At 48.4% G+C, this 24,996-nt stretch overlaps 1 protein-coding gene across 5 annotated transcripts in view; it reads left to right on the plus strand.

Annotated features, from left to right (window-relative positions):
- The window catches only part of AP2B1 (adaptor related protein complex 2 subunit beta 1), a 78,609-nt gene extending 54,800 nt beyond the window's left edge, over nucleotides 1-23,809 (plus strand). For 4 of the 5 annotated variants that reach the window (XM_027664435.1, XM_027664432.1, XM_027664434.1 and 1 more), the window contains 6 exons: nucleotides 332-477; nucleotides 2,917-3,046; nucleotides 11,463-11,547; nucleotides 12,297-12,383; nucleotides 20,335-20,489; nucleotides 21,543-21,789. In XM_027664435.1, the coding sequence (XP_027520236.1) occupies nucleotides 332-477; nucleotides 2,917-3,046; nucleotides 11,463-11,547; nucleotides 12,297-12,383; nucleotides 20,335-20,489; nucleotides 21,543-21,617 (678 nt within the window). In that variant the 3' untranslated portion in view covers nucleotides 21,618-21,789. Of the gene's footprint in view, nucleotides 1-331; nucleotides 478-2,916; nucleotides 3,047-11,462; nucleotides 11,548-12,296; nucleotides 12,384-20,334; nucleotides 20,490-21,542 lie in introns of all 5 variants that reach the window. The other variant, XM_027664433.1, reaches the window with a different exon arrangement.
- Nucleotides 23,810-24,996: the final 1,187 nt, after the last annotated feature.

The following is a 24,996-nucleotide window of genomic DNA, read 5'->3' on the forward strand; positions in this document are numbered from 1 at the left end:
CAGACTCGGTAAGTCTCACATTAGTGTGATGGACACAAGTTCTTGTGCACACTAATGCTATATAGTATAATTGATTTCTTATGTGAGTGCTGTGAACAAATATGGATTAGGAACAGCAAGCTTAGTCCTCAGTGGTGAGCTCAATCCTTTCAACACCCCATGTCCCATCTTCCCTGTAGTGTTTCTTTAGCCTTTGTGGGCTTAATGTGCCGATGTAGCTGAATTTCTGAACTCAGGGCTTCTGATGTTTTTGGGGGGTTTTTTTGAAAACTACTAGTTTGTTATCTTCAGGCCAGGCTGCTCACGCTGAATGACATCTCTTGTCTTCAAGGTTTGGTTGCCTGCAGTGAAGGCTAAAGGATTGGAGATCTCAGGCACATTCAGCCACAGGCAGGGACACATCTACATGGAGATGAACTTCACCAATAAGGCTTTGCAGCACATGACTGACTTTGCCATTCAGTTCAATAAGAACAGGTAAGAAACCAAAATCAATACACTGTGTTCAAAAGACTCCTGTGAGAGGAGGTTGTGTCTACGCTGCTAGATCTAGGCAGGGCTTTTACACAGGTGTGTGATGCAGTCGTGGAAGTAGCTTGGATGATACAGCCTGAACTCTCCATCACACCACAGTTGTGTTGAAAGGGCTGAAAATACAGACTGATAAATCTGAGGGGAAACAGGCAGCAGACGGTCCCATCGCTCTCCCGGCTCTGAAACAGCATCTGCCCCATTTAATCTCTGCAGTTTTAAAGCAGCCTCATGAGTTGTTAGGCAGGTTAGTGGTTTTATAGCCAGTGAGTGCCCTGAGGAAAACCAAGAGCATAAACAGGCAAGATCTGAGCTGCACAGGTATCAACCTGTAATGCCTCTGCCTCCTGACCTAATTGCTGTGCTGCCCCTCAGCCTGTCTGGAAGTACAGGACTCATTAATAAAGCTGTTTGTCAGTGAAGAAGTTGCAAGTTAAGAGCCTATGGCACATGTTTTCCCTGTAATTGGCAGCAGAACAGTTTTGTCAGAAGGAGCAGCCACTTGAACGTTTAGAGCATACAGATTGTTCTCAGAAACCCATCTCGGCCAAAGGACATGACATGGCAACACAGTCACAAAGTCTTCCCACAAATACCCTTTCCAGTAAGAGCTTATCCTGTGGTTTTATGTTATCTTGAGCAAGGGGCAGACTAGTTCTTATCAAGACTGTAAAGGGTATCTTGTGACTGAAATGTCCTCCCTGTTTTTTAATATCACTTCACTGCAAAAGGGTTCTCTACTAAAAATCCACTGAAACCATCTCTTTAATCACTGTTAGCCTTGCAAATTTAGCATTTCTTGGGACGAATAAGATTTACTTAGAAAAGACATTATGCTAAGTAAGTCTTAGTAAATGTTCTCCCTGGACTGTGATATTTTCTGGAGAGTTTTGCTAAGCTGCTATATGCAAATGTTTCTTGCAAATTAGCCTAGAAAAAAAGGCATTTTGTTTGTGATTTTTCCCCCATACATCAAGCTATGTCGTAGCCACACCTACATGGCTTCAAGGATGTAAGAATTTTAAATACTGTACAGTAAATCAGCAGTTTTTCCTCTTGCAGCACAAGCTTCATATACAATCTACTATTATTTACTCTTTTACAAATGCTGTTCTCCTGTCACTGCTTTCCACTGTGGCTGGTGCATTGGAAAGAGCTGCTGAGGGCTGGTTCTTTCATTTTAAATATTAAGGTTTGTGATTGGGAAGTTTTTATTGCTTTTTCCCCCTCTCTCCTGCTGCTACTAATTGCATTCACTGCAGTCTTGGGACAAAGCATTTAAAAAAAAATAAAAGAAAGCTAAAATACTAGAGTTCTGTAACATCACAGCCCCTTAGTAACAAACTGCAACTTTGGTTTCCCTCTGAGTCTTAGAGAAAATACAAGGGTTTGTGTCCTCCAGGGTGAAATGGCTGCAGAAGGCAAATCATGTGGTGAAGCCCTTGCTGAGAATGTTCTTATTTCAGCTCCCTAGAGCTGAAAAAACTAAGGAGAACCAAGAATGGGGCATTTACTGGTTTCTGAAGAAGTGAAAAATCCAATGTGTGGCTGACTCTGTGCAGAGGCAGTATCAGGTTTTTAGTGAATACAGTAAAAATACACACTTGTACATCCTATAAGTGCTCCATGACCTCTGAGCTCATGTGGATTCTGCTAAAGAGAAAGGCATTTATGTGTGGACACCAAAGCATCTGCACTTCCATGTGCTTTTGGAAAGCAGTTGGTACATAGTACAGAAGTGCTTATTTCCCTCCCTAAGCAGAGGTGCCTGTGGAATTAAGTGTCTTCTGGACTGAATGGTCAACTGAGCATTGCTTTGGTGGGATACATCCCCAGTGAAGGAGCCTCCAGCCACGTGGCTGAGCCAGGTGCTGTCAGTTGTGACTGGCTGCTCTGGTTCATTTGTTCTACAGTGCTGTTACCAACCCACATGTTCCTCCCTGGCTATTTATTTAATCTGTGTGGGCTCCAGTTCCTTCTTCCATAGCTCCCAGTGAAACAACAGCCATTAAGTGTGTGATATACTCTACCTGCAGTGCTCTGCAGCTCTGTAAGAGAGAGCCAGGAGGCCTGACTGAGTCCAGGTGCTGATCCTTGCTGGGCAGGCTGGTGCTCAGCACACAGACCTGCAGGTAATGGGAGAGTTCCCAGGTGCTGGTCCCTGGGCAGGATGGTGTGTGTTGTCAGCAAGACCAGCCTGAATGAGTTTCCCATGCTTTGTCTTACCTCGAGTGTCTGCTTGTTTGAGCTGTGTTCCTTCCCTGGAGTAACAACAGGGGCAACTCAGGAGTAGTGGAAAGGTGAGCCAGGTTGTGCTTGGCAAAAGGGGAATAGTGTTGGGCAATGCAGTGCTGCTCTCATCACCTGTGTTTTTCTCTTGCCCAGCTTTGGGGTCATCCCAAGCACCCCACTGGCCATTCACACACCTCTGATGCCAAACCAAAGTATTGATGTCTCCCTGCCCCTCAACACTCTGGGACCAGTCATGAAAATGGAGCCTCTGAACAACCTCCAGGTAAGGGTTGTCTCTTTCTGGGCAGGGGGGAGATGAGATGGTGCTCAGCCCAGTTTGTTTGGCCCAACACCATGTGGTAAGACTCCAGTCACAAAATACCACATGGATTTGGGCCACAAGTCTGCCCAAAACTTAGTCCAGTTCCTTTCTCTAATCTCTCTCAGAAGGACTGAAACAGAGACTTAGTGAATTTTGTGAATTTTCAAGCACCTCAAGCTTGAAAAACTTGCACCTGTGTAGATTAAAATCTTTGTACCAGTAACACTGTTCCCTAAACTGGGTGTGAGGTTTGGTTGGACTTATGAACTGGAGCTGGTCTGAGCAGAGAAAGTGCCTGTGGTGGAGCAGGCAGCGAGAGCTGTCAATGAGAATTGAGGCAATTAAAGGAATTGCAGGAAAGATGGCAACTGCTGAGTGATTAATATTTCTCTAGTGCTCTTAAGTACCAGGGTGCTTTATAAAGGCATTGGCACATCTCTGCCCCAGATAGCTTAATCCAAGGCAAATGATGTGTTCCAGGAAAGGCAGAGGAGAAATGACGTAAGCAGCTGATGTTTCATTAATGAGGGTGTTGGTGCACGGCAGGGACAGCATTCCCCAGAGGAGGCTCTTTATCAGATTGGGCTGTCAATCTGATAAAGACAGGACAGATCCAGGGAGATGTTCCCCTCTGCTTTGGACCAGACTGTCTCCATCAGTCCTGGCGTGCCTCAGGGGCAGTGGGCTGGAAGTCATCAGGCAGACAGCTCTCCCTGGAAAGGAGGCTCTTCCCCTCTGCTGCCATGTGCAGCCACTCTGTGGAGCAGAGTTCAGCAACTCCTGCCTCTGCTCTGGGCAAGCTGGGTCCTCCAGGATGATATTCCCAGTATCCCCAAAGATGCAGTTAACTTGGCACTGTAACACCTCTCACTCACTTCAAGTCTCCAGGAGATGGAACTGGGTCGGGTTCCTGTAGCGTAGCAGCCCATAAAGGGGAATATTTTAAAGCAGCTCATTCTCTTTTTAGATTAAGAGAATGCAATGGAAGTTACTATTTATTCTGCCTGAGCAACTGTTTTTTCCCTTCTTTTGACTTCCATTCTGGGGCTTATGACTTATTGATGAGTCTTTGGGCAAACAGCTTGAAATAGCTCCTCTGGCACTCAAACGAGCAGTCCTACACCGAGCGCAGTCATGCGATGGGGGAGCACACAGACAGTGAATGAATTACATGGTGTGTCTTCCACAGAGGGCCCTTCCAGCCTCGGGAAAAACTGGGCTCCCTCTGTGTCCAGGTCATAAGGATGAGGTTCCATCGCTGCATTTGGGTCAGCTGTGGTAAAATCTGCCTCCTGCTCCGAAGGAAATTTGGAAGTCTCTAGGAGGTGACAGTCCCAATCAGCCTCCGTAACACCAGGGACTCTCTCAACAAGGCAGCCTCAAGTTGCTGCTTCCTTTGATCAGCAAGGAAGTGAAGTATTTGGGTTATTAAATCTCTGAAGAAATGGGAACGCGGTTTGTTTCTTGTAGCATCTTCTGCTAGAACAAAGCAAAGAGAAAACATGGGAGGAAACCTCCAGCCACCTTCTATTGAGACAGTGGAGCATTCATTAGTGCCAGACTCAGTTGCTAATTTGCTAAAGCTCTCATTGCCACAGAATTTGGCTGCCCTTTTACAATTGGGGAAGCTGCCATATGGAGTAATAGTATATTTCTCTGCAAAGAGTTGAATCACAATAGCAGATGCCAAGTTAAAAAGAGCACTCCCCTTACTTTTTTGACAGCAGTGGGTTTGATGGAGATCTGTCACTGCCCTGACAGCCAAGGCTCTGGTTTTGTTTTGTGAGTTCATGTAGAAAGGGTTTGTCTTGAAACATTCAGAAATCGTTTTGGTGACCTACTTAGGGAACAATTTATAGCATAATATAGGAGTAGAGAATACAAATGTTCCTGTATTCATTGAAGAACCAAAACACTCATCAAGTTGAATTTGCTTAATGCGTTTTTTCTGAGCTGGGGAACATTGGAGCAGATGCAGGGCTGATTTGAACCTGAGGACCTTATGTTCATCTCCTATTCTGGTGGGGGTTTTTTTGTTTTAGTGACAAGAAAAATAAGTCCTGAAGTAACCAAACTGATAGCTTTCAAGTTTTTGTCATGTTAATTAGAAACTTCAAAGACTAGTTCTACATTCTTTAGGCAACTGTTTCAGAAGTAATGAATTCAGGTCTTGTTCAGGTTATTTTTATTACCATTTCTAATCTTTCACCTGATACGGCTCATTTAATCCTAACATTTGTAATCATGGAAAGAAACTAAAATATTTGACAAGGTAACAAAAAAGCCACTTTTGCAAGAAGATGAGGAAGACTGAAATATTTTCAGAGGCTCACTTAGGTAAAATATAACTGAGTCTTCTGTTTGCCAGTGACCTTGCATCTTCTGAAACTCAGTGCCAGGTTTCTCCCTCACATCCCAAATTAGCGATGATAATTTTCTTGACACGTTGACTCAGATTTAACCCCCAGTCAAGCAGAGATTTATTCAAAGGGTAACGACAGAGTTAGACTGGACCCAGCACTGTAGGGCTGAACAAACTCCAATCCCTGCTCACTGGTTCATCTCTTTCACTTCTTACAGATTAAAAAGCTGCTGTCAGGTGCCTTTGGAGTGTGCCTGTTGCTGAAGAAAATCTGATTTAGTTGTTTGTGTGCTGCTAACTTCTGCTGGGGGACACTCTTGCAGTGCCTTGTCAGCATTTTGGAGGCAACCTGGCACTTGTGGGTGCTGTGTTCCCCTGCCCAGAGCCGCCTCTGCAGAACATGGCATTTGTAAATGGTAACAAGCTCTTGCCCAGAGGTTCTTGAGAGGCTACATTGACCTTCATGAGTGTTTGCCAGCCATGGAGATGACTCTGGTAGTTGTACAGGCTTGCCTGGGTCCTGTAGCTGCCTTTTTGCAATCAAAGCAGTGATACCCCTCTGGTGACGTGTGGGCTGTTAGGGTCACACCTGATGGAAGAGTTGGGCTGAGTGAGGTGTATTTGCCACCATGTGTTTGAGACTTTCAGCTCTCAAAGAAGAAACTGTGTTTTTTTGAAATAGGGATTTGCACCGGTGAGGAATAATAACTCTTTTCAGATGTTTTGAGTCAAATTTGGAATTAGAAAATGACTGGGTTGAGGGTCTTTCTGTGCTAAAGTGAACCACTGTCCCTAACAAACAGCCTTTTAAGGGCTATGAAATGCTGTGAAATTGGAATACCCATCTGGGGGCACGAGAGCTGCTCCCCTAGCCCTGGAAAGGGGTGAAGTGGAGCCAACCTCCTGCAAGACTTTCAGAGCTCAGGCCTGGCCTGTCATAGCACAGATATGGTAATCTCTTCTGTGAGATGACAACCCCTTGCAGGAGACAATACATTTGAAAACAAGCTGCAAGGGCTCCTGGAGCAGTAGCAGGGCTACCTGAGGCCTGGAGCCACCCCTTGGGACCCCCATTCAGAATTCCCCATCAGTGTGTCCCATTCCCCAGCATTACCTGCTGTTTGTTGCACCTACTGAGCCATGCAACTGAAAGCAGCATAGCTTCAGTTTTCCAGAATGCCTGTGAGATGATCTGATGAGTATGGAGAGGGAAGAATCCACCAGCTGCATTTCTCTCTGGAAAGTGGCACTTTGAAACACAAACCTCTCCCTTGCTGCTGAGCAGTGTGAGGTGCAGAACACTTTGGTTTCTTGCAGTGAGTTTGGCAAAGGGTTTTTCTAAAGGCAGAGGAAGGTGCAGCTTCTTCACTGAGGAAAATACCGACCTTGCTCATGCACTAGATCGTGCTTATCCTTCCACACCGAGCTCTGCAGTAACTCATTGCCTGTGCTCCTCCTGGCAGTGCAGAACCACTGGAGCTCTCATTCATCAGAGCTGTTAATGTATCTCAGGGCACAAAACAGAGCACTCAGTACTTGGAAACAGATTTCACACATTCAGCTCTCCACGAAAACAAGGCTGAGAATCGGTGTGAGCAGCAAGTCCAGCCAGCAGATGTTCACCCTCCAGAGCCTGCTTGAGAAACAACACCGTATCTGCCCGTGTGTGAGCTGTGTCAAAATCACTGACCAACCACCACACATCAGCCTGGGGTGGCTAGAGGGGGAAGGTGCTTTGTTAGGTTTGTTGCCTAGGTTATTTTTTAACAGTCTGTACTCGTGAGTCTTACTTCAGCAAAGAATCCTCCTGGGAACTCCTTGAATTAGGGACTTGGATCACAGCTTGGCGTCTGCGGCCAGTTCCTAACTCTGCTGGGAAAGCTGTTGGTTTGCTGGTTAAGGGCCTGCCTGCCACATGGTGCAGCATATTTGATAAAATGTGCATTTTGAACTCCAAGTACAGCAAGGCACACGGCAGTGTAACCCTCCCAGTAACTCTGTGTTCCCTGACCATTGACGTAACCCAGCCTTGCTGCCTGTGCCCCGCTCCAGGCTCCTGCCTGGAGGCAGAGCATCCGCCTGGCGGCGGCTGCAAACACCCCTAGGACCCCAAGAACCCTGCCTGTCACACCAAATGAAGTGAAGGAGCAGCATTCCCTGGGGGCATGTGACAGGCAGAGCAGCAGACTGTCACAGAACAAAACGTGACCTTGTGCTGGCAGAGGTAAAAAAGACTCTGCAGTGGAGAGTTGTTCTCGCCTTGACAGTTTGGCTGTTACCAGACTCTAAAGCAAAACCCAACTTAAGTAAATCCTTAATTTAGTGTAGGTGCTAATGGGATTCCAAGTGGGTATGTTGTGTACTTGCTGCTGATGGAAAGCATCTGTGTTGCTTTCAGACTTGACTTCGAAAGTCAGTTCTTATGCTCAAGTCTGGGATTTAAAGCATCAGAAACCTACACTATTGAAGAAAATAGCTTAACCTTGTTCTTGTGAGGTACCTCTTCCCCAAATTACCATATGTTGGCTCTCAGAGAGTTGCACTTCAAGGAAGGTCACCAGAAGGGTGCTTGTGCTACAAGGTGAGCAAATATGTTCTGGGGGTTATTGCTAGAGGTGCTGATTCCTCTAGTCAGATCACGAACTAGACATAAGTGATTTGAAACCCTGTGCCAATTTTTAGTGGGCTCACACCTTTTCATCAGTGAAGCATCACACAAAAATCTGTCACCTTTTGACTTCTATCCCTCAGAGCTTTGTAGGCTGCTTGACTAAATTCACAAGGTACTAATATTTTTTTTCCTCTTGAAAAGGTTGCTGATAGAAAGCCATTTTTATTAAAAATGCTTCTGTTTCAACTCTGAAATGTCTGAGGCTGAAGGTCTAGCTAGAGATTTAATAGTTCATGTCCAGGTCGGCAAGTTAAAGCTGCAGAGCCATGAGGAAATTTAGTGTGGACTGGAGGATTTATGGAATGCAAGTAGAGGTTTCTTTTGAGCGTGTCAAACCTGGAGAGACTTCTCAGCTGCTGGTATCACTTCAAATGTCATTGACTGTCTCAGGACAATGTTCCTACCTGAGGAGCACTGGATTTTTTTGGCAAGTTGCTGTTAGCTGCTCAGTTTCTTGCAGACACTCCTGTGGATCTACTTTCTGCCTGTGGTTGCTTTTGTAGCCTGTCAGATGGCACTGGATGCTCCTGATGTGGAGCAAAGCATGACCCTGGAAAGCTGCTATTGACTGGTAGGGCTTCTTAGCTTTTCCTTGGTGCAAGTTCCCCCATCCAGGTATCCGCATGTGCCTTTTCATGGACCAGATTTTGTGGGTCACAGTGCTAACAGGGCATACCTGGCTTTTTGGGGGAAGTATGGGGTGTTGAACGATGGAAGCTCACCAGCCTTGTCCTGGTGCTGTAGATTTAAGGAGACCGTAGCCTTTTCCTTTCCTGTTTGCAAAAGTTATTTGTAACAGCTGGTTCCTGCAACATTACAGATGTTTGCAAGGTGACACGTGATGTCATTACTGGACCCAGTGATGCAGTTTGGGAGGAAGGCTGGCATGTGGCTTGATTTTTCTTTACTGGGAAGAAATTGCACTTCAGAGCATCTTAATTGGGTAGCTCTCCAGAGTATAACCAAAGCAGCTTACTCAGTATGTTTCTGCAGAGTTGAGAAGCAGGTCAGCAGATACCTTTTTATAGCATCCTTATAACTGCAGGGACAGGGTTGGCATATTAATTTGGAGTGTGCCTCCCAAACCGTGACTGGAGAGAAGGCTGTGCTTTCCAGCCCCTCTTGTAAGAAACTGCTGTTGTATGGCAACAACAATTAGCTACAAAAGCTAAGTAATCTCTGTTGTTCTAAGGCAAGGCAATTTATCATTAAATCAGAGCTGGAAAAGATCTTGGGTCACACAGTGTAGTCCCTGCTCTGCTTTGTTGTTTTTCTACAGTTCCTCTTATTGAGAGCATTGTCAAGGCTGATTTTAGATAGTCCAAGCACTGGAGCTTCTCTCTTCCTCAGAGGAATTTTGTACTGCTTAATAATTCTCACTATCAGTTTTCCCAGACATTTAGCCTAAATTTTCCTTCTTCTGGCTCATCTCCATGATTTATATCCAAGCATAGCATCTGGAATGGCTACACTGCTGTCCTTTCCCCGACTCTCCCCTCCCAGACTTGGAGGTGTGTGTTTTTGGCTATTCACCCAGTGTGTTCAGTCACATTTTGCAGAGGTGAATCACGTTAAATCCGCCCACCAATCTGCTTTTACCCCCCTGGCTTTGGTGCCTCCAGCTCAAACACTGAACACTCCAACTCGTGAGCGTGACGCCAGCAATGGGAGCACGTAACAGCTCCCTGTTGCAGAGCAACATTGCCAATTTTTTTTTCTCAGTTGCACCATCATTTACGTGGTTTTAGTGGGCTTTAAACTAATCCCTTCTTAAGCTGCCTTGCACTGTGGGAATTAAATTTAAGTTGTTACCTTTACTGATGGCTGGAAGTAGAAACACCACAGACTATCACGTCTACCTTTCTGCAGTTCTTTGCACTTCTAGGACCTTCCCAGTTGCCAAAAGAGTTTGAGAGCTTGATCTCCTTTTACTTATCCTCTGGCTTGCATGCATGTCTAATCAGTTGTCTTGTGTTTGAATTCTCTGGTTTATTCTCCTCCCTTGTTTATCCACAGCTGGCTTTTACCAACATTTGAGGGTGTCTTTCTGAACTTGACACTATGTGACAACAGATTTTCTCAGCAGGACACCAGTAAATTGTAATTAATGTCAGTGGAGTTTGTCTTGGCATAAATCTTTGTAGCAGCCAACCTATCCCTTTGGCTCAGCGTTTAGCGTGGTCTGGTTTGTGTTTCAGCTGGGTGGCGAGTCAGAGAACTCCTTCTGGGGCTTTTCAAAGGAAGGAGGAGCTCAAATGTCTCCTGAAATTCCCCACACGCCCTCAATTCTGGGTCTTTCTTACAGACTTTAGGTTCCTTCGTTGGAAGCAATGGCAGGTGTGTGCTGAGCTGTGCTCCCCTGACAGGCTATCACTGCGCGGGCTGACGTGGGGAGAGCGTGAGAGGCATGGAAATAAAGCCCAGAGCTGCCTTTTTCTGTGCTACATTATGACAGTGCACTTCTCAGACCTCCAGTTTGCTCCTGCTTTTGTGCCCTCAGCTCTCAGCCTGGGGAGAACTGAAGGCAAGGTTGCTCTCTGTTAGCAGAGATTAGTGGGTAACATGGCAAGTGTGTGTGATAAAGGCAAACCAGTGCATCTCCCTGGCTGGCAGAGTTTAATGACACTGAGAATTAAGTCTTTTGTGAAGTGATCTTTTGTTACCTGCCCTGATTGCTCTGTGGCAGGGCTTTTTTCTTCCAGGAATCAACACTATATAGCTTTCACTAAGGTATAGGCAGGAGGCTTGGGAGATGCTGCAAGAAAGATGCTGGCAGTGGACCCACTTGAGGCTCTCTGGAAAGTGTCTGGACTGAGACAGGGCTCATCAAAGAGGTGAAAAATAAGGAAATGAAGGTGCAAATAAAGAATACATGGGGTTTGGAGCAGGGGGAGTTACAAGAGTGAGATGGCAAAGAGGGGTGATGAAGAAGCTGATGTGCAATATGACAGACACAGTAGCATCTGTGTGCAGCCAAGAGGTGGGGATGTACCTCGGAGGTGTAAGGAGTGAGGAGAGGGAGAGGCTGGACAAGAGCAGGAAAGAGCAAGGATGCTGCTGTGAGCCCATCAGTGCAATTGGCTCCGAAGCAGCAGTGGTGAAAGGCTCACAGGAGAAGATTGGGCAGCTTTTAGGGAAAATGGAGTGAGTGCAGAGGGTTGGGACTGGTCCTTGTCTGAAACTACCCAGAAGCTCAGTAACATCCCTCTAGGGAGTCTCACATTTGGAGATGGCCAGTGCTCAGAGAGAGCACTCCAGGGTGATGAGCCTGTGTGAAACCTTGTGATCCCTTTGGATTTCCAGCTGATGGAGACTCTTTAACCTCCCTGTTTCTTCTCTAACAGGTGGCTGTGAAAAACAACATTGATGTCTTTTACTTCAGCTGCCTAATTCCTCTCAACGTGCTCTTTGTAGAGGATGGCAAAATGGGTGAGTGCTTTTAGGTCTGTGGTCATGCTCCTCCAAGACAGACTGTGCTGGCAGTGCCCAGCTGGGTGCAGTTGTCTCATGGCTGAGATCTGTATGTGCTTGGCAATGACCTTCGTGCCAGTGCATCTCTCATCCTGAATTGATCTGCTTTGGTAGCCTGCCCTTGTTGTCCTCCAATTCCAAGAGCTGCCAGAACCTACATCTTCTGCTTTGATTGTCTCTGCCAGGCAAGGGACAGATCTGTTTTCTTTGAGGTGGATTTTTTGAGTATTGGTTTGGGTTGTTGTGGGTTTGAGTCTTGTTGTTTTGGGGTTTTTTTTGAGGGTTCAATTCACTCAAGTGGGTCTAGAATTTGCCCCCATACCACTTTCACTGTAATTTTTGTGTTCCTTTATTGAATTGTTGTTTGAATTGGCTGGGAAGTTGCTTGAAAAGCAGCTTTCGCTAACATAATCCTAAATGTGTGGATCTTGCTCCTTCTTGTCAAATCTTGCCTGTTCTTGGCTTGTAAACAGCTCATGTGTTAAAGACTGTCTCTGTTTTTTAGGGGGCCAAAATCCATCAAAGCTTTAGTGCTTTTACAATGAGACTGAGGTTCTTGTAGGAGCAAATCCTGGGTCTGTCCACAGCAGGGCAAAAAGTGACCACAACCTCTTTTGTGTGTCTGCCTTGAAACATTCTGTGGTGCATTAATTAATGCCGTGGCCCTTTGAGGATCCCACAGTGCTGATCGTCTTTCTCGTTTCTAGAGCGCCAGGTCTTCCTTGCAACATGGAAGGATATTCCAAACGAAAATGAGCTTCAGTTCCAGATTAAAGACTGTCACCTGAATGCTGGTGAGTAGCTTAATTCTCCCGTGCTGAGAGCACTTTTGATGTATGGCCACTAAACATCACCTCATTAGTATCACCTCGTTAAAATAACCTTATGGTTAATGAATAGATGACTTTTGAACAGAACAGCCTTGGCTTATGAACAGAGCAGCCTGGGATCCCAGGGCTTGTTTCAGTGAAAAATTTCAGCTGGGTCTCCATAAAAGCACATCTAAAATCCCAGGTCTTTGATTTTACCAATCTGTTTCTTCCTTTCATTCTGGGCCTTGTATTCTTGTTTTCTCTTTTATACTTTGCTTCCCTGCAAAGCTGCTCTTTAAATAGAGCTGAATACAGTGCTGGGGTTGTTCAGCAACCCTGTTCTGCTGCTGTGAGTTTTGGACAAGGTGTTTCAGCCCTGGCTTTAACCTACTGCATCATCCTGGGCCACTCACTTCACCTTTTGGCAGCTCCTTTCTTCTTTCTGTTGTGAAAGAGTAACCCTGCATATGCTATAAGATGGTGTGATGTCTGTGGAGGACAGGCCATGTGAGAAGAGCTTTGGTCTGCTGTTGTTAGCTGAGATATTGATGCGTTTTGATGAAATTTGGTCCTGTTCAGTCTGTTTAGCCATCTAGTTACCTCTGTGAGCATCCTACTTGTACGTATGACCTTACTACTGCTGAAGGATGACGGAGTGTAAAAGAGTGGAATGGGGCCAGTGTAGCAGCTTTGCTCCTGTTCAAAAGGTTCTGGACAGGAGCCAAGTGATTCTACCAAAAGCTGCTGTGTTTCACAGATGAAAGAAGTGTCCCTATTGATTACCAACCCTGTAACCTTTTTGTTCTCTCATGCCTGCTATTACACAATGAACACCCTCGTGCTTCAATTGCAGACAGAAACTATGGGTCTCTTTGTACTCATGATTATTACTATTTTGGAATATAAAAGATGGAGCACGGAAGAGGAGGAAAAAAATAGCAGCTGTTGGACCTTATGACTTGATTTCACTGTGGGGTTTCAAATGAGAACAACCTCGGTGCCTCCCCCAGCCCTCCCTCTGCTCCCGGCTGAGCTTGGCATCGCCTCTCCCCCTGCACTGCAGAGCTGCTGCTGGTGGTACCTTCTGCCCTGGCCATGTCCTGACTGCATCCAGGGCTCTTCATCGCCAATCAGAAATGCTAGAAGCTTCCCATGTTTGGTGTCGGAGTGCTGGCTAGCAGAGGACGTGGGTTGGGAGGGAGAGAGGAGGGTGCGTGGCTGGGAAGATGAGCCCTGGCGATCCTGCAGCCTGGCCTGACCCCTTCCTCCCTCCGGAAGAAAATGCTATAAAATGTGGAGTGACAGAACGCTCCCCATTCCGGGAGGGTTTGCCAGTCCAGGCCTGCCTGAACTGGAGATACTCAGAGCAGAACATGTTCCCAGCTTGAGGGGAGAGGACGGGAACACCGGGTGGTTTCTCTGCAGTGGGATCTGCAGGCACTGCCAGGCTGGGGCGGGAAGAGCCTTGGCCGCAGTGCCTCTCCCGAGAGCGATCCGTCACTCGGGATGCTCGGGGGTGTGTGGGATCTGCCAGCCTCTCTGGCTTGTATACGGCAGAAAGTGGGTCATGTCTCATAAACAGATTTCAAACCCTTCCATCCGCTGAAGGTTCTGTTTCTGGATTTCCGCTGCCGACACCTCCTCCCTCTTGCGACTCCACCGGCCGTTCCCTTCCTTGACCACCTGGGTTTCGGCACGGAGCAGGCCAGTAGCTTGCAGGAGGGATAACCAGGGAAATCCTGTGTGCTTGTCTTAGTCCTTTGGATTTTACCTACCCTGACTCAGTCTGCTCACCTTGATGTCATCTGAGCAATACCCTCCTCTAGTTTAGACCATCCTAAGAGCATCAAACTTTGCCTGTACAAGGATCAGCCAGAGCCCAAAACCCGTGGAGTGCTGGGCTTCCAGCATCCTCAGGGATGGAGGCTTCTCACAGCATGGCAAGCTGCTGCACACCATGGCAAAGGCAGAGTAAGCTGGATGAGCTCTGACAACAGTTGAATCCATCTTGCTACTAGTTTACTCCAGAGCAAGGGTGTGTCTGGCCACCTGCCACAGTCAGGTGATAATGTTTCAAGATTCACAATCTTGATCGTTTAAATCCATTGAAAATAGTAGAAAAGACACCCCCTTTCTTCTAAGGAGAGCAACTCCAGGTATAAAACCTTTAGGAACTTGATCCCTGTGGAGGAAAGACTGGTTCATGTTCCAAAGACTCTCCTAGGAGAGGTGTCTAACCAGTTAAGCTCTTGATTTGGGCTCAGTTGTTCTGTTGCTCACTGATGACACACCACCGCGTGCAGCTCATGTCACTGCACAGATTAGGGTTCACAATGGTCATGTGGCAGAGCTGCACAAAACTCACTCCAGATTTCAGCAACTCCTCTCCAAACGTGAGGAGACGCTGGGTTTGTGCAATCCTTCAGCACAGCAAGAAGCTCGTGAGCACCGCTGGCTCCGCAGAGGTGTGAGTCGTTATCCCTCCTCGCATCTGCTCAGATCACTGAGTCATGCCCAGGATCACTAATTCATGCCCAAGATCACTAATTCACACCCAGGATCAGTAATTCATGCCTAGTGTGTGCCCACCCACTCGGTGGCGAGTGCTCAGGGACGCACCGTGCCATTCATGCTTCGGTCTCACCGATTCCAGCCTGGTGACGTGAATTCAACTGTGAGCTAAAAATACCTCTGCTCCCAGCTGATGTGCCCGAAGGCAGCTCCACCAGCTACTTGGAGCTGTGGCTGCAGCAGGATTTGGATGGAGCAGAGGGTGCCAAGCTGGGCTGCTGGGCAGAGGCTGATCAGGAGTGTGGTCCCTGCATCCTCTGTACGTGTCTTTCCTTCTCCCAGCTGCAAACAGCCTTCAGTTCCCTGAGTGTTCCCATCTGTGCTGCTTCTGCGCCGTGTGAGAAGTGGAGCTTAAGTTCTGTGTGGACACACAGGAGCTAACCAGGGGATGCTGCTATTCTTCAATGAAGAAACTGAAATTTTAATTTCTTTCTCTCTAAACCAAAGTGAGATAGGCTTGGAACAGGGATTTGTGAGCGGCTGGGATTTTATCTGTCAGAAAAGCAGCTTGTGCGTTTCTTGTACATCCAGGGCTGTCTGTCACCGTGCAACAGTCACCTTACAGCACCTCCTATGCAAACTGCAGACTTTTCCTCAGGTTATTGCTTTTCTTCCTTCAAACAAAAAGGAGATAAACACAGTCAGTCAGCGGAGGTGCTTCTGTGGGAGTCTGTGCCTCTGTAGGTAAAAGATCCATCCTGTGCCCACAAGGCAAGCCAAAGAGGATCGATTTGAGCTTTGATGGCTTGCAACAGGGATGGCAAAAAAAAAAGCTCCTTTGCCTGGCAGCTCACCCCAAAACAGTGCACAGGACAACCAGAAAATCTTGGCTGCTGCAGGAAGCCCACAGCACGGCAAGCTGAAACCAAGGGTAAGGTCCAGGCTGTGGGATGAGGAGCAGGTATTCTTAAGTGGGCAGAGCTGGCCACTCTAATTTATGTCTCCAGCATCTTAATTTCCAAAAAAAAGCAAATCCTGGACTTTTGAAGGTATTCCCACTGTTCCCAGTGACTCAGTGAGAGATGAGTGCTTAATTCTGGATTTGGGGGTTGGATTCCCAGAGGTGGGAGCTGGCGCTGGCCTGAGGCTGTTCCTGAGGGCTGTATGGCCACGGAGGAGCCAGTCTGGAACTGTATCATGGGACCAAGGTGTTCTTAGGATGCATGGCACATCTGAAATTCATTAGAGCCATTTCATGCATCTGCCTCTTAGGAAGAGGTTGGGATAGTTCCGTGGAGAAAACTTTATTCAGAAATAATGAAAACACAAGGTCATTGTTACAGCCCAGCATTCTCATCTCTTATGAATCCAGCACTAAATTAATTGATTTGGGGAGGGTTTTAATGAACATTCAAGAATCTAGTGCATGAAAATAGATTCCTAGTCTGTTATAGCTCTGATACTCTGGGTGCTTTTGGTGCACACTAAAGCTCACTTTGACTTGTTTACACTGTTTTTTCAATGTGCTAAGTTTCACTAAATTTTAAAGGATCGCCACATTAGGATATGCAAATCAGATTAGCTAAATGTTTTTCTTTTTTTTTTTTGTAATTCTCCTTACCCAAACCCACAGAGTAAAAGAGGACAAGCTGACTTGCACATGAAGACTGAGTGTGCCTCCATTAAATGGGAGGGAATTAGTTGCTGTGCTGTTCAGCAGTTCTAGGAATTTTGGTTTTACTTGCTTATTACTTGTCCACAATTTGGTGTGAAACAGCAGCTTTTGTGTTTGGAGTTGAACGTGGCTTTATTGGTATGCAGTGGTCACTTTGTTTTTCTCCCTTGAGTAATTTGCTAATGCCAGAACAAAGAGAAATTGGATTTTTTTGATGAAACAACCTGGGGGACAATCATACACAAGCTTCCTTGGTATGTTGTTTTCTTCTGTATGTGCAAATCTTGTACCTGATAGTTTTATAAATTACAGCACTAGTGCATATTACATGTCTTGAAAATTAATGAACTGTCATCATATTGCCCCAGGTGCCTCCCCACTGCATCAGTCTGCATTTTGTATTTGAATGCAGTTCTTGGCTGGATGCTCAGAACCATTGAGGTGGTGCTGGAAATGGCATGGGAATGTTCTCAGCTACCACAGCATAAAATGTAGTAATTAAATTTTCCTTTCTGATATCCAGGGCTTGTTGCAGAATGCCACCAAGTTCAGAAAAGGTGTATTGTTGATGTTGGCTGTGAATTACGCACGTCCTTTGCAAAAACCCCGTGGTTGCCAGTTGGTCATCTTGGCTGTTTGAGTTCAGAAGTGAAGTTCTTAAGCTGATGGGTAGAATATTTAAGCATGTCCTTTGCTTTGCCCATAAGGAAAGTGCAGTTAAAAAGCATTGGGTCACTTCAGTGCAAGGGAGGAGAGGTTGTCCAGCTGTTCTCCCCTGCATGCCTGTGTTTCCTTGTGCGTTATTTAATTGCTGATCTGAGGTAATTCTGTTTAGAAAGGAAAAGAAACAAACCCAAAAACCCAATCCTGAAAGATGAGCTGATGTTAGAAGTTTCCCTGGCCCTAGTGATGGGCAAATCTCCCTGTGTCCTTACGTTTCACTTCAGGAAGGTTGTGAGAACAATCCCTGAGCCAAAAGAAAAAGCCCTGCAGGAAGTTGCTGCGCAAGGTCAGGTGTGGACTGTGCATCTGCCAAAGGACTCATGCTCTGGTTTGCAGAGTCACCAGTCCCCAGGGTCACTCAGCCCTCCTCCTGCCTCGCTGGGGCTCTGGTGGGTGCTGGGCTCTGGCTGTGCAGAGCTGGGCTCAGCTCTCTGCTCCCAGCAATAACTGCCTGGGTTTATTAGGTTTTTTTTTTAAAGGCTGTGCTGTCACATGGCATTAGCGGTCCTGCCTTCAGCCAGGCACAGCCTGGCACTGTTGCTTAGCAACTCTGATGATCTCCAAAATCCAAATTCCTGATACTTCAGAGTGCAGGAGGGACAGGAGATGCTACCTGTGGGGAGAGGGGGTCAGCTCTGGCCAGTCCCCAAATCGGTGCTGAGAGAGGTGGCAGGAGGAGTTGGACAAGCCAAGCATCAGCTTCAGCCTGCTCACGTTGGTGGGGGTGCCTGGCTGAGGCAGGGCATGTTTTGGTTGGGCTTTTTGCTCTCTTTAGAGGGTGACTGAGGTCAGACAGGGAAGCAGAAAACAGGCTTTCCTAGGAATTGCCCTGCCTCACTTTCCCTCCTTTTATCCCCTTACAAGCATGTTCCTCCTTCGAAACCTGCCCCTCAGCAGAGGCTGTGGATGTTTAAATTGCAAGAGGAGCCATCACACAAGGGGTTTGGCATAAGAGCTGCTGCTCTGCAGCCCCATCTCACCCACTGTGCTCCCAAAGCACAGCTCCCCTCCTCTGCCATCACACTGTGGGATGGGGTAGCAGCCTCACAGCTGCCAAAATTACAGCTGCTCACTTGCAGCTGTGCTTCCAATCCTGCACCCCTGGTCCCCAGGGAATGCCTTTACTCCAACAGCATCCCCCAGTGGAGGGGATACTGCTGTGGCAGTAGTTCCACCTTCAGGATACATGTCCAGGGGGGTGAGTTTTAACCATAGCCTGTTAAAACTGGGCAAACAAAATCCCGTTTAATTTCAACGTCCCTCTCCGACAAGGATGTGCCCTCTGAGCAGGTGCCTGTGCTGGACACTGAGCCCTCACAAAGCCCTGGAGGCTGCTCTCGCTCTGGGGGAATGAGGAGATGGGAATTTAAGCTTCCTCCTCGCTGGGTGATGTCTCTCCCAACCACACTTTCTGTGAGGGGACTGCTCTGCATTGCCTGTTTCCTTAGTCTGGATGATTTTGTTGTGTAGAGGAGGAGTATGGGTGGGAGGAGGAGACAGGGAATGAGGGGTTTTAAGCAAAAGATCTCATTAGTTACTTATATCTGCCAGTTTCCATAGTAACTGGGGAAGAGAGGAAACCTAAATCTGAGTGTGTCTGGGTAGCTGGATGCCTGAACCGTCCTCGACCCGTGTGTAGCTGCTCTGAAGCCTGGGGAGCAACGGGGCTCAGCGAAGGGTCCAGGCTGCCCATGGAGCCACTCCACAGCTCTGGTTATCAGCCCTGCCCTGGGGAGAGACAGCGGATCCAAGTCTCTGCATCAGGGTATGGATTTGTGGGGCCCTTTCTTTCCTCCTTCCACCATTCCCTGGTGCATGAACAGGCTCTGCTGTCCCCCCTCTAATCCCCCCGTGTGCCAGCACAGACTTGTGTCCATTCTCAAATCTGGCACAGGCAGATCTTGGTGTTTGTAGGGGCAGGGGTGGATTAGAGCTGCAGGGTTACTTTGCTGCTTCTCTGCTGCTGTCCTGCTCCCTGTGCTCCTTGAGATGGAAACTACATTTCCAGTCTCTGGGCATTCAGTGCAAGCTGGTTTAAGGCTGTTTCTCTCCCTTGTTTTTTGTCAAAAGTGCCCAACCTGCTAGTAATGGCCCAGCAGGGAGTTAAATTTCTCCTGGCAGGGAGTTAAATTTCTCTTATTGGACACCAGGAATGGGAATTTGCCAATGATGCTTATCAGATGTGGTGTCTTCCTCCCTGAGCCTTCTACCCAAAGTGTGGATGTGCCCCTTTCCTGGCATCCAAAGTCTGAGCTTTGCTCTTCTCTGTGCTGAGAAGCTCCTTGGCATCCAGAGATTGCTGGTGTCAGCCTTTGTGTTCTGTGTATTTGCCTCTGTTCTGGTTTCCTCGAAAGGTCCCGTAGAAATAATGTGTGTCGTGATGACATCCATACAGGTCTGCAGGTGAAATCACATATCAGCTGAGGTCAGGCTGTGTGATAAAACTCTATCACAGCCTGTGATGTCTAGAGACATGTCTGTGGGTTTCTACCTTTCAAGAAATTGCTTAAAAATAAAGGAAAATATTTTTACTGCCTTGTATGACATTGATTTGGCCAGAAGTGTCTGCGTGTGAGGGAAGCAGGAGGGAGCTGTCAGGGTTGGGACAGGACCTCAAGGAGTGATCTTTGTGCTTTTCCAACTTCTTCTTCTGACTTTTGGCTGCCTCCAGGTCAGCCTGCCTGCAGCTGATCGGGGGTTATGGATAAAACAGAGTGATCTTACCCTCTGAGCTGCCTTGAGAGTCTCACCTTGATAAAGGCAGTAAGTCCTGAATGACCCAGAGCAGTAAGTGAAAGCCCTGTAAAATGGGCAAATACTTAGCAAGCCTAAAAGAAAGGAGGTAGGTCCATGAAGCACACTGGAATTTTTATTCCTTGTGTCATGTTTGCTCCTGTCCCCAGGGAAGAAGTCAACGTTTCCTTGTGTGCTTGCATCCTGGGAATGTTCCTCTGGGCTCTCCTGTCACCGCAGATGATGAATCTGAATTAACAGATGTGGTTTTTTTCTTCCTTCTCTCTGAAGACACTGTCTCCAGCAAACTGCAGAACAACAATGTCTACACCATTGCCAAGAGGAACGTGGAGGGCCAGGACATGCTCTACCAGTCTCTGAAGCTCACCAATGGCATCTGGATCTTGGCTGAGCTTCGCATCCAGCCGGGGAACCCGAACTACACGGTGAGGTGTCGGACCGTGGAGGGCACGTGGTGCAGGCTGGGATCCTGCTAACTCACCTCACATGCAGAGCAGCTTCTCCCCGCTCTGCCTAACGTGCTCATTCTGGGGGAGATCCTGTTAATTTGCCTGGGGGTTAGGAGTGCCCACAACTGGGGAAGAAGTGAGGAACATCAGAGTTACGCTGCTGTGTTACCAGAGAGCTGGGATAGTGCCCGCTCAGCAATGAGCAGTTACTTGCCAAGGTTACCCGGAGATAAAGCCAAGAGATATTAGCGAGAAAGCACAGCCAGGATGCCCTTCCCCCTCTCACTGACGTGGGGTGATTTATGCCCTGCAGCAGGGACCAGCTCTCTGGATGTCAGAGCCTCTTTGGCCTCGTGCTGGCATCAGCCTGGGGCTGGTGGGAAGAGTGTTCTCTGTCCTGCCTCCTGCACCCCTGTAACTGTTCTCTTTGACTTTGCTCCCTTTCTGAGGGCCTGTGTGTCTGAGCATCCTGGTATTAGAGGATTTATCTCCCGTTGGAAGCTGTGCCAGGAGCTTCAAGAAAAATCTCTGGTCACCCACGGGGTGAAAGCAAGAGCTGGAAGGTGATTTAAAGTGTTTGCACAAGGACTGATGGCACAAGCCTGGTCTCAGCCTGATCTTTGCTTTAGAGAGGGGTGACAGCCAAGTTTGTGTCTGTCAGGGCTGAGCAGCAGATCGTTAGAAGCCCTTGGGTTTAGTGCTGGGATTTACAGCATGAGGATGAGCAGGTCCCTTGTCTCAGTTTGGGGCCATGTCCCCTTCCTCTATGCCTGCTGGGGCACCTGCATTTGTTAAGGAATTTGGGAACCCCTCAGTGGGAGTTTGCATTCATGTACCTCTGAAAAGGCAGCTTGGGGTTGATGATGAAGAAAGCAGTACCAGGGGAAATATTCTCTGTGACTGTCATCATCCACATCCTTGGGCTGTCCAACCCATCCTTGTAGGTCAGACATTTCCAGTTGCTTTGTGGACACTGGAAGCTCCTGCCTCCCTTTGCACCGCCACTAACCTCTCCTCTCCTCTCCACAGCTCTCCCTGAAATGCCGAGCTCCCGAAGTGTCCCAGTACATCTACCAGGCCTACGATGCCATCTTGAAAAACTAACAGGAGATCAGCCTGTGCCTCACCCTGCGGAAGGAGGGGGGGAAAAAGGGGTCCCCAAATCCTCCTTCACCGCTAGCGCGGGGGGAAAAGCACTCGTAACTGGAAGCAGCTGTATTCATGTGTAGGATTTCAGTCAAAGGCACTGATTAAACAAGGTAGCAATTAGTATCCACGTGCTAACGATGATAGGGAACAAACCCCTTTGGTATTTTTAGCGTCCATGGAGTTTGTAACCACTGCTTCGACTACTCCCATGTCCCCCTCGCCCCCCACTCATCCTTTCTCATGGGCTTCTCCATTTTGTGCCAATGTTCAGTGTTTTCTAAATGGCTTTAGGTGTAGTTTCGATTTTGTAAAATACCGCTCATTGGGGAAAAAAAAAAACAACAAAAAAAAAAAACCAACAAACAAAAACCACACGTCCACTCATTAAAACAAGGCAAAAGTGTCGAAAACATAACACTGCACTTTATTTTATATTTTTATACATTTTTTTGAGTTTTTCTATTGTAATTGGCTCAAAGGGAAGGTGAATCCAAGGAAGCATTGGGAGCCCTGCAGGGACGTCGGGCTCTAGCAGGGTGAGCACGGCCTCGGGGAACCAGGAACAGAGCCATCAGTTCGGTCCCTAAAGAGGGGTTTTTATTACACTTGTGCTGGCAGACTCGGCACTGCTTTGATGGTGTGTTTTCACTCCAGCCATCTCCCTGGCTCATTAGCTGCTGATTTGAGGAGTGAGGCTGCTTTTGCGTGGGGAGGAGCTGCAGGCCTAGATCAGTGACAGGACAGCAGTGGATGAAATGAAGGAAATGAGCCCATTCTTAGATCAAAAGGCTCGTGCCAGAACTCCAGGTGTGGTCTCTGCATCCTCACCCATCTGCAGCCCCTCTTTTCCTGTTCTTTCTGTGCCTGCTATGGCTGAACTGCCTTCTCGGCCGTCCTCCGAGCTGTGCCCCCTTCACCCGGTGCTGTGCTGGCCCCGGCAGTCCCTGAGGCTCCTGGTACATCCAGATGTGGCAGTGCCACTTCCCTGACGGGGCTGTGGGTGTCAGCTGTGCCCCTATGGAGAGGGGCCACTGCTGGCAGTGTCCCAGGATGCCAGGGGAGTGGAGAGGCTCTCCCTGTTCCCGTGCTGTCCCCCAGAACCCAGGCTGTGGCGTGATGGGAGATGGTTTGGGCTTGGCAGTGTTTGCTCCTTGCCAGCCTGGGGGCCTTCAGTTTCCAGCTGGGCTGAAACCTGAGCAGATCATGGAGCATCTCTCCCCTTTGCAGCTCAGCTCTTTGTGCCCAGAGGCACACGGTGACAAGGGCCAGCCGAGTTCCTGCTCTCACCCTCTGTCCCGAGCAGCTCCATGCCCTGACCCCTCTTTTCTGACCTGTCCCTCGGGCCAGGACTGCTTCCCTTCCTGTCCATGGCTGTGGATTCTCCCCATTGCAACCACTAAGTGCTGCAACAGCAGCAGTGAAAGCAAAGCCTCTTGCATGTCCCTGCTCCATCCATAGCTTGTCCTGCTTAATCCAAGTCCCTATCCAGCCCTCCCCAGCATGCTTGGACACCATTTCCTCCCCTGCTAACAGAGCTCTTGCGTGTAGCAACCCCCACGTCGTCCTTTTAGATGGCACTTTCAAAGTCAATAAATGTTTTACGGTGGGAGATCGTTCATCAGGGCTTTGGCACTGTGTGCAGCCAAGAAACCAGTGCTGGGAAAAGGTCACAGTGCTCTGGGAGAGACTCCAGCAGGGCCCAGGAGCTGCAGGACCTGAGGAAAGTGATGTCCCTGTGTAGGAATCCCTGTGCTCTGGCTGGGGAAAAAGTGGGGCAGAGCTGGAGCCATCCAGCCCTTGAGCATGTGCTGGGAGGTGATTTGCTCCCAGCCCTGTGGGTGCACTGCAAAAATCATTAGCAGAGCAATTAAGGAAACGCGGGTGGCCCTGAGCGCGATGCTCTGTCAGGGCAGGGAGGAGAGTGTAGCTTCGACCTGGGGAGGGGATGCTGAGCACCCCCTTCTCTTGCCAGATTTCTTCCCAGCTTCCTGGGTGTGCAGGTGTCTGTGCCACAGGGCAGAGCCTGGGCTCCTGGGTGGCATTCCGCCCTCCTCTCCTGCCGCTCCGCTCGCTCCCGTGTTGGCCGCGTCGTTGTGTTGCTCTCCAGGCTTTACCTGCCGTCCGTGTCAATAAACTCATTTCCACGATGCTGTGGCTGCGTGTGGCTCTGTGGGGCTGGGGAGAGGGGCTGCTCCCTCTGATGTCGGCTCTGCCCATGGGAGCTGCAGGGCTGCAAGGCTGGGTTTGGTGGGAAGGAGACTCTTTGCTCACCGGTAGCTTTTTGGCTTCTTTTTCCACCCCAAATTAGGGGCTTGCAGGGTGAGGAGGCAGCAAGTATCCTCAGTCTCTGACTGCTGCTCTCTCCTCATCTCAAAGGGCAGTGAGGACAGGCTCAGATGAGGAGCAGAAGATGGATGTACCCATTTTGCCCTTTTGGGGCCCCAGGTGAGCTGTGTGCAGTGTGACCTGTTTTCCCTGTGGCAAAATGATAAAATCCTGGGTCAGTGATGCATTTTGGACCACTTTGCACTGGTGCTGTTGTTTTCCACAGGGCTTTGCTAGTGTCTCAAGCAGGTCCTGTCTCAAGCAGGATGGATTGGGCTGCAAAATCTGTGTACAGGACTAGAGCCGCGCTCGGGTAACCCCAAGCTCAGTACTTGAAGTGGCCAGAAATACAACAGAACAAGCAGCAGGTTTGGGAGGTGTTGCTCTGGAGCGGAGCAACTCTTTCCCTCATCCCTGCCCAGCTTTGGCTTAGCAGCACTTGGAGATTTGGGCACTTCCACCCTCTGTGAAGGGCAGGTACTGTATCAACCCCTGTTGCTCTGCAGTGGGATGGTTTTGTGTTAGAAGCAGGTGTATGTGCCAAGTAACAGCAGTGCCAGGCTGGTTTGGGGTCACTGATCTTGCTGTTCTGTTTCTTTGTGCATCCCTGGTGTGCCTGGGGTGGGATCATCATTCCCCACTGGGGCTCACCTCCTGCCATGGTGCTGGCAATGAGCCTGGAGCAGCGTTTGGCCCAACAGGACCAAAAGCTGCTGTGAGATGCTCAGGGCTCTGCCCTGCCAGCTGCTGTCCCCGCACATCCTGTGGCAAAGGGAAAGGTTTCTCCCTCCCTCCCTGTTCTGCCAGGGGCTTCTCATGAAGAAATGGGACTTTCCTGCTGCTCTGGATTTGCAGCCACACTCGTGCCCTGTAAACAGGGACACACCAGCCCCGGGCTGTGCTGAGCTTGTGAACTGGGATTGCTTCATTAGCATTGTCAGCCCCCAGTGCTGGGAGCTCAGAGGACACGGGTGATGCTCCCTGGGCTGGGAACTGCCACGGGGGTGGA

This window comes from Corapipo altera, unplaced genomic scaffold (assembly GCF_003945725.1).
Source record: "Corapipo altera isolate COAL_440 unplaced genomic scaffold, ASM394572v1 181b, whole genome shotgun sequence".
NCBI classification, from domain to species: Eukaryota; Metazoa; Chordata; class Aves; order Passeriformes; family Pipridae; genus Corapipo; species Corapipo altera.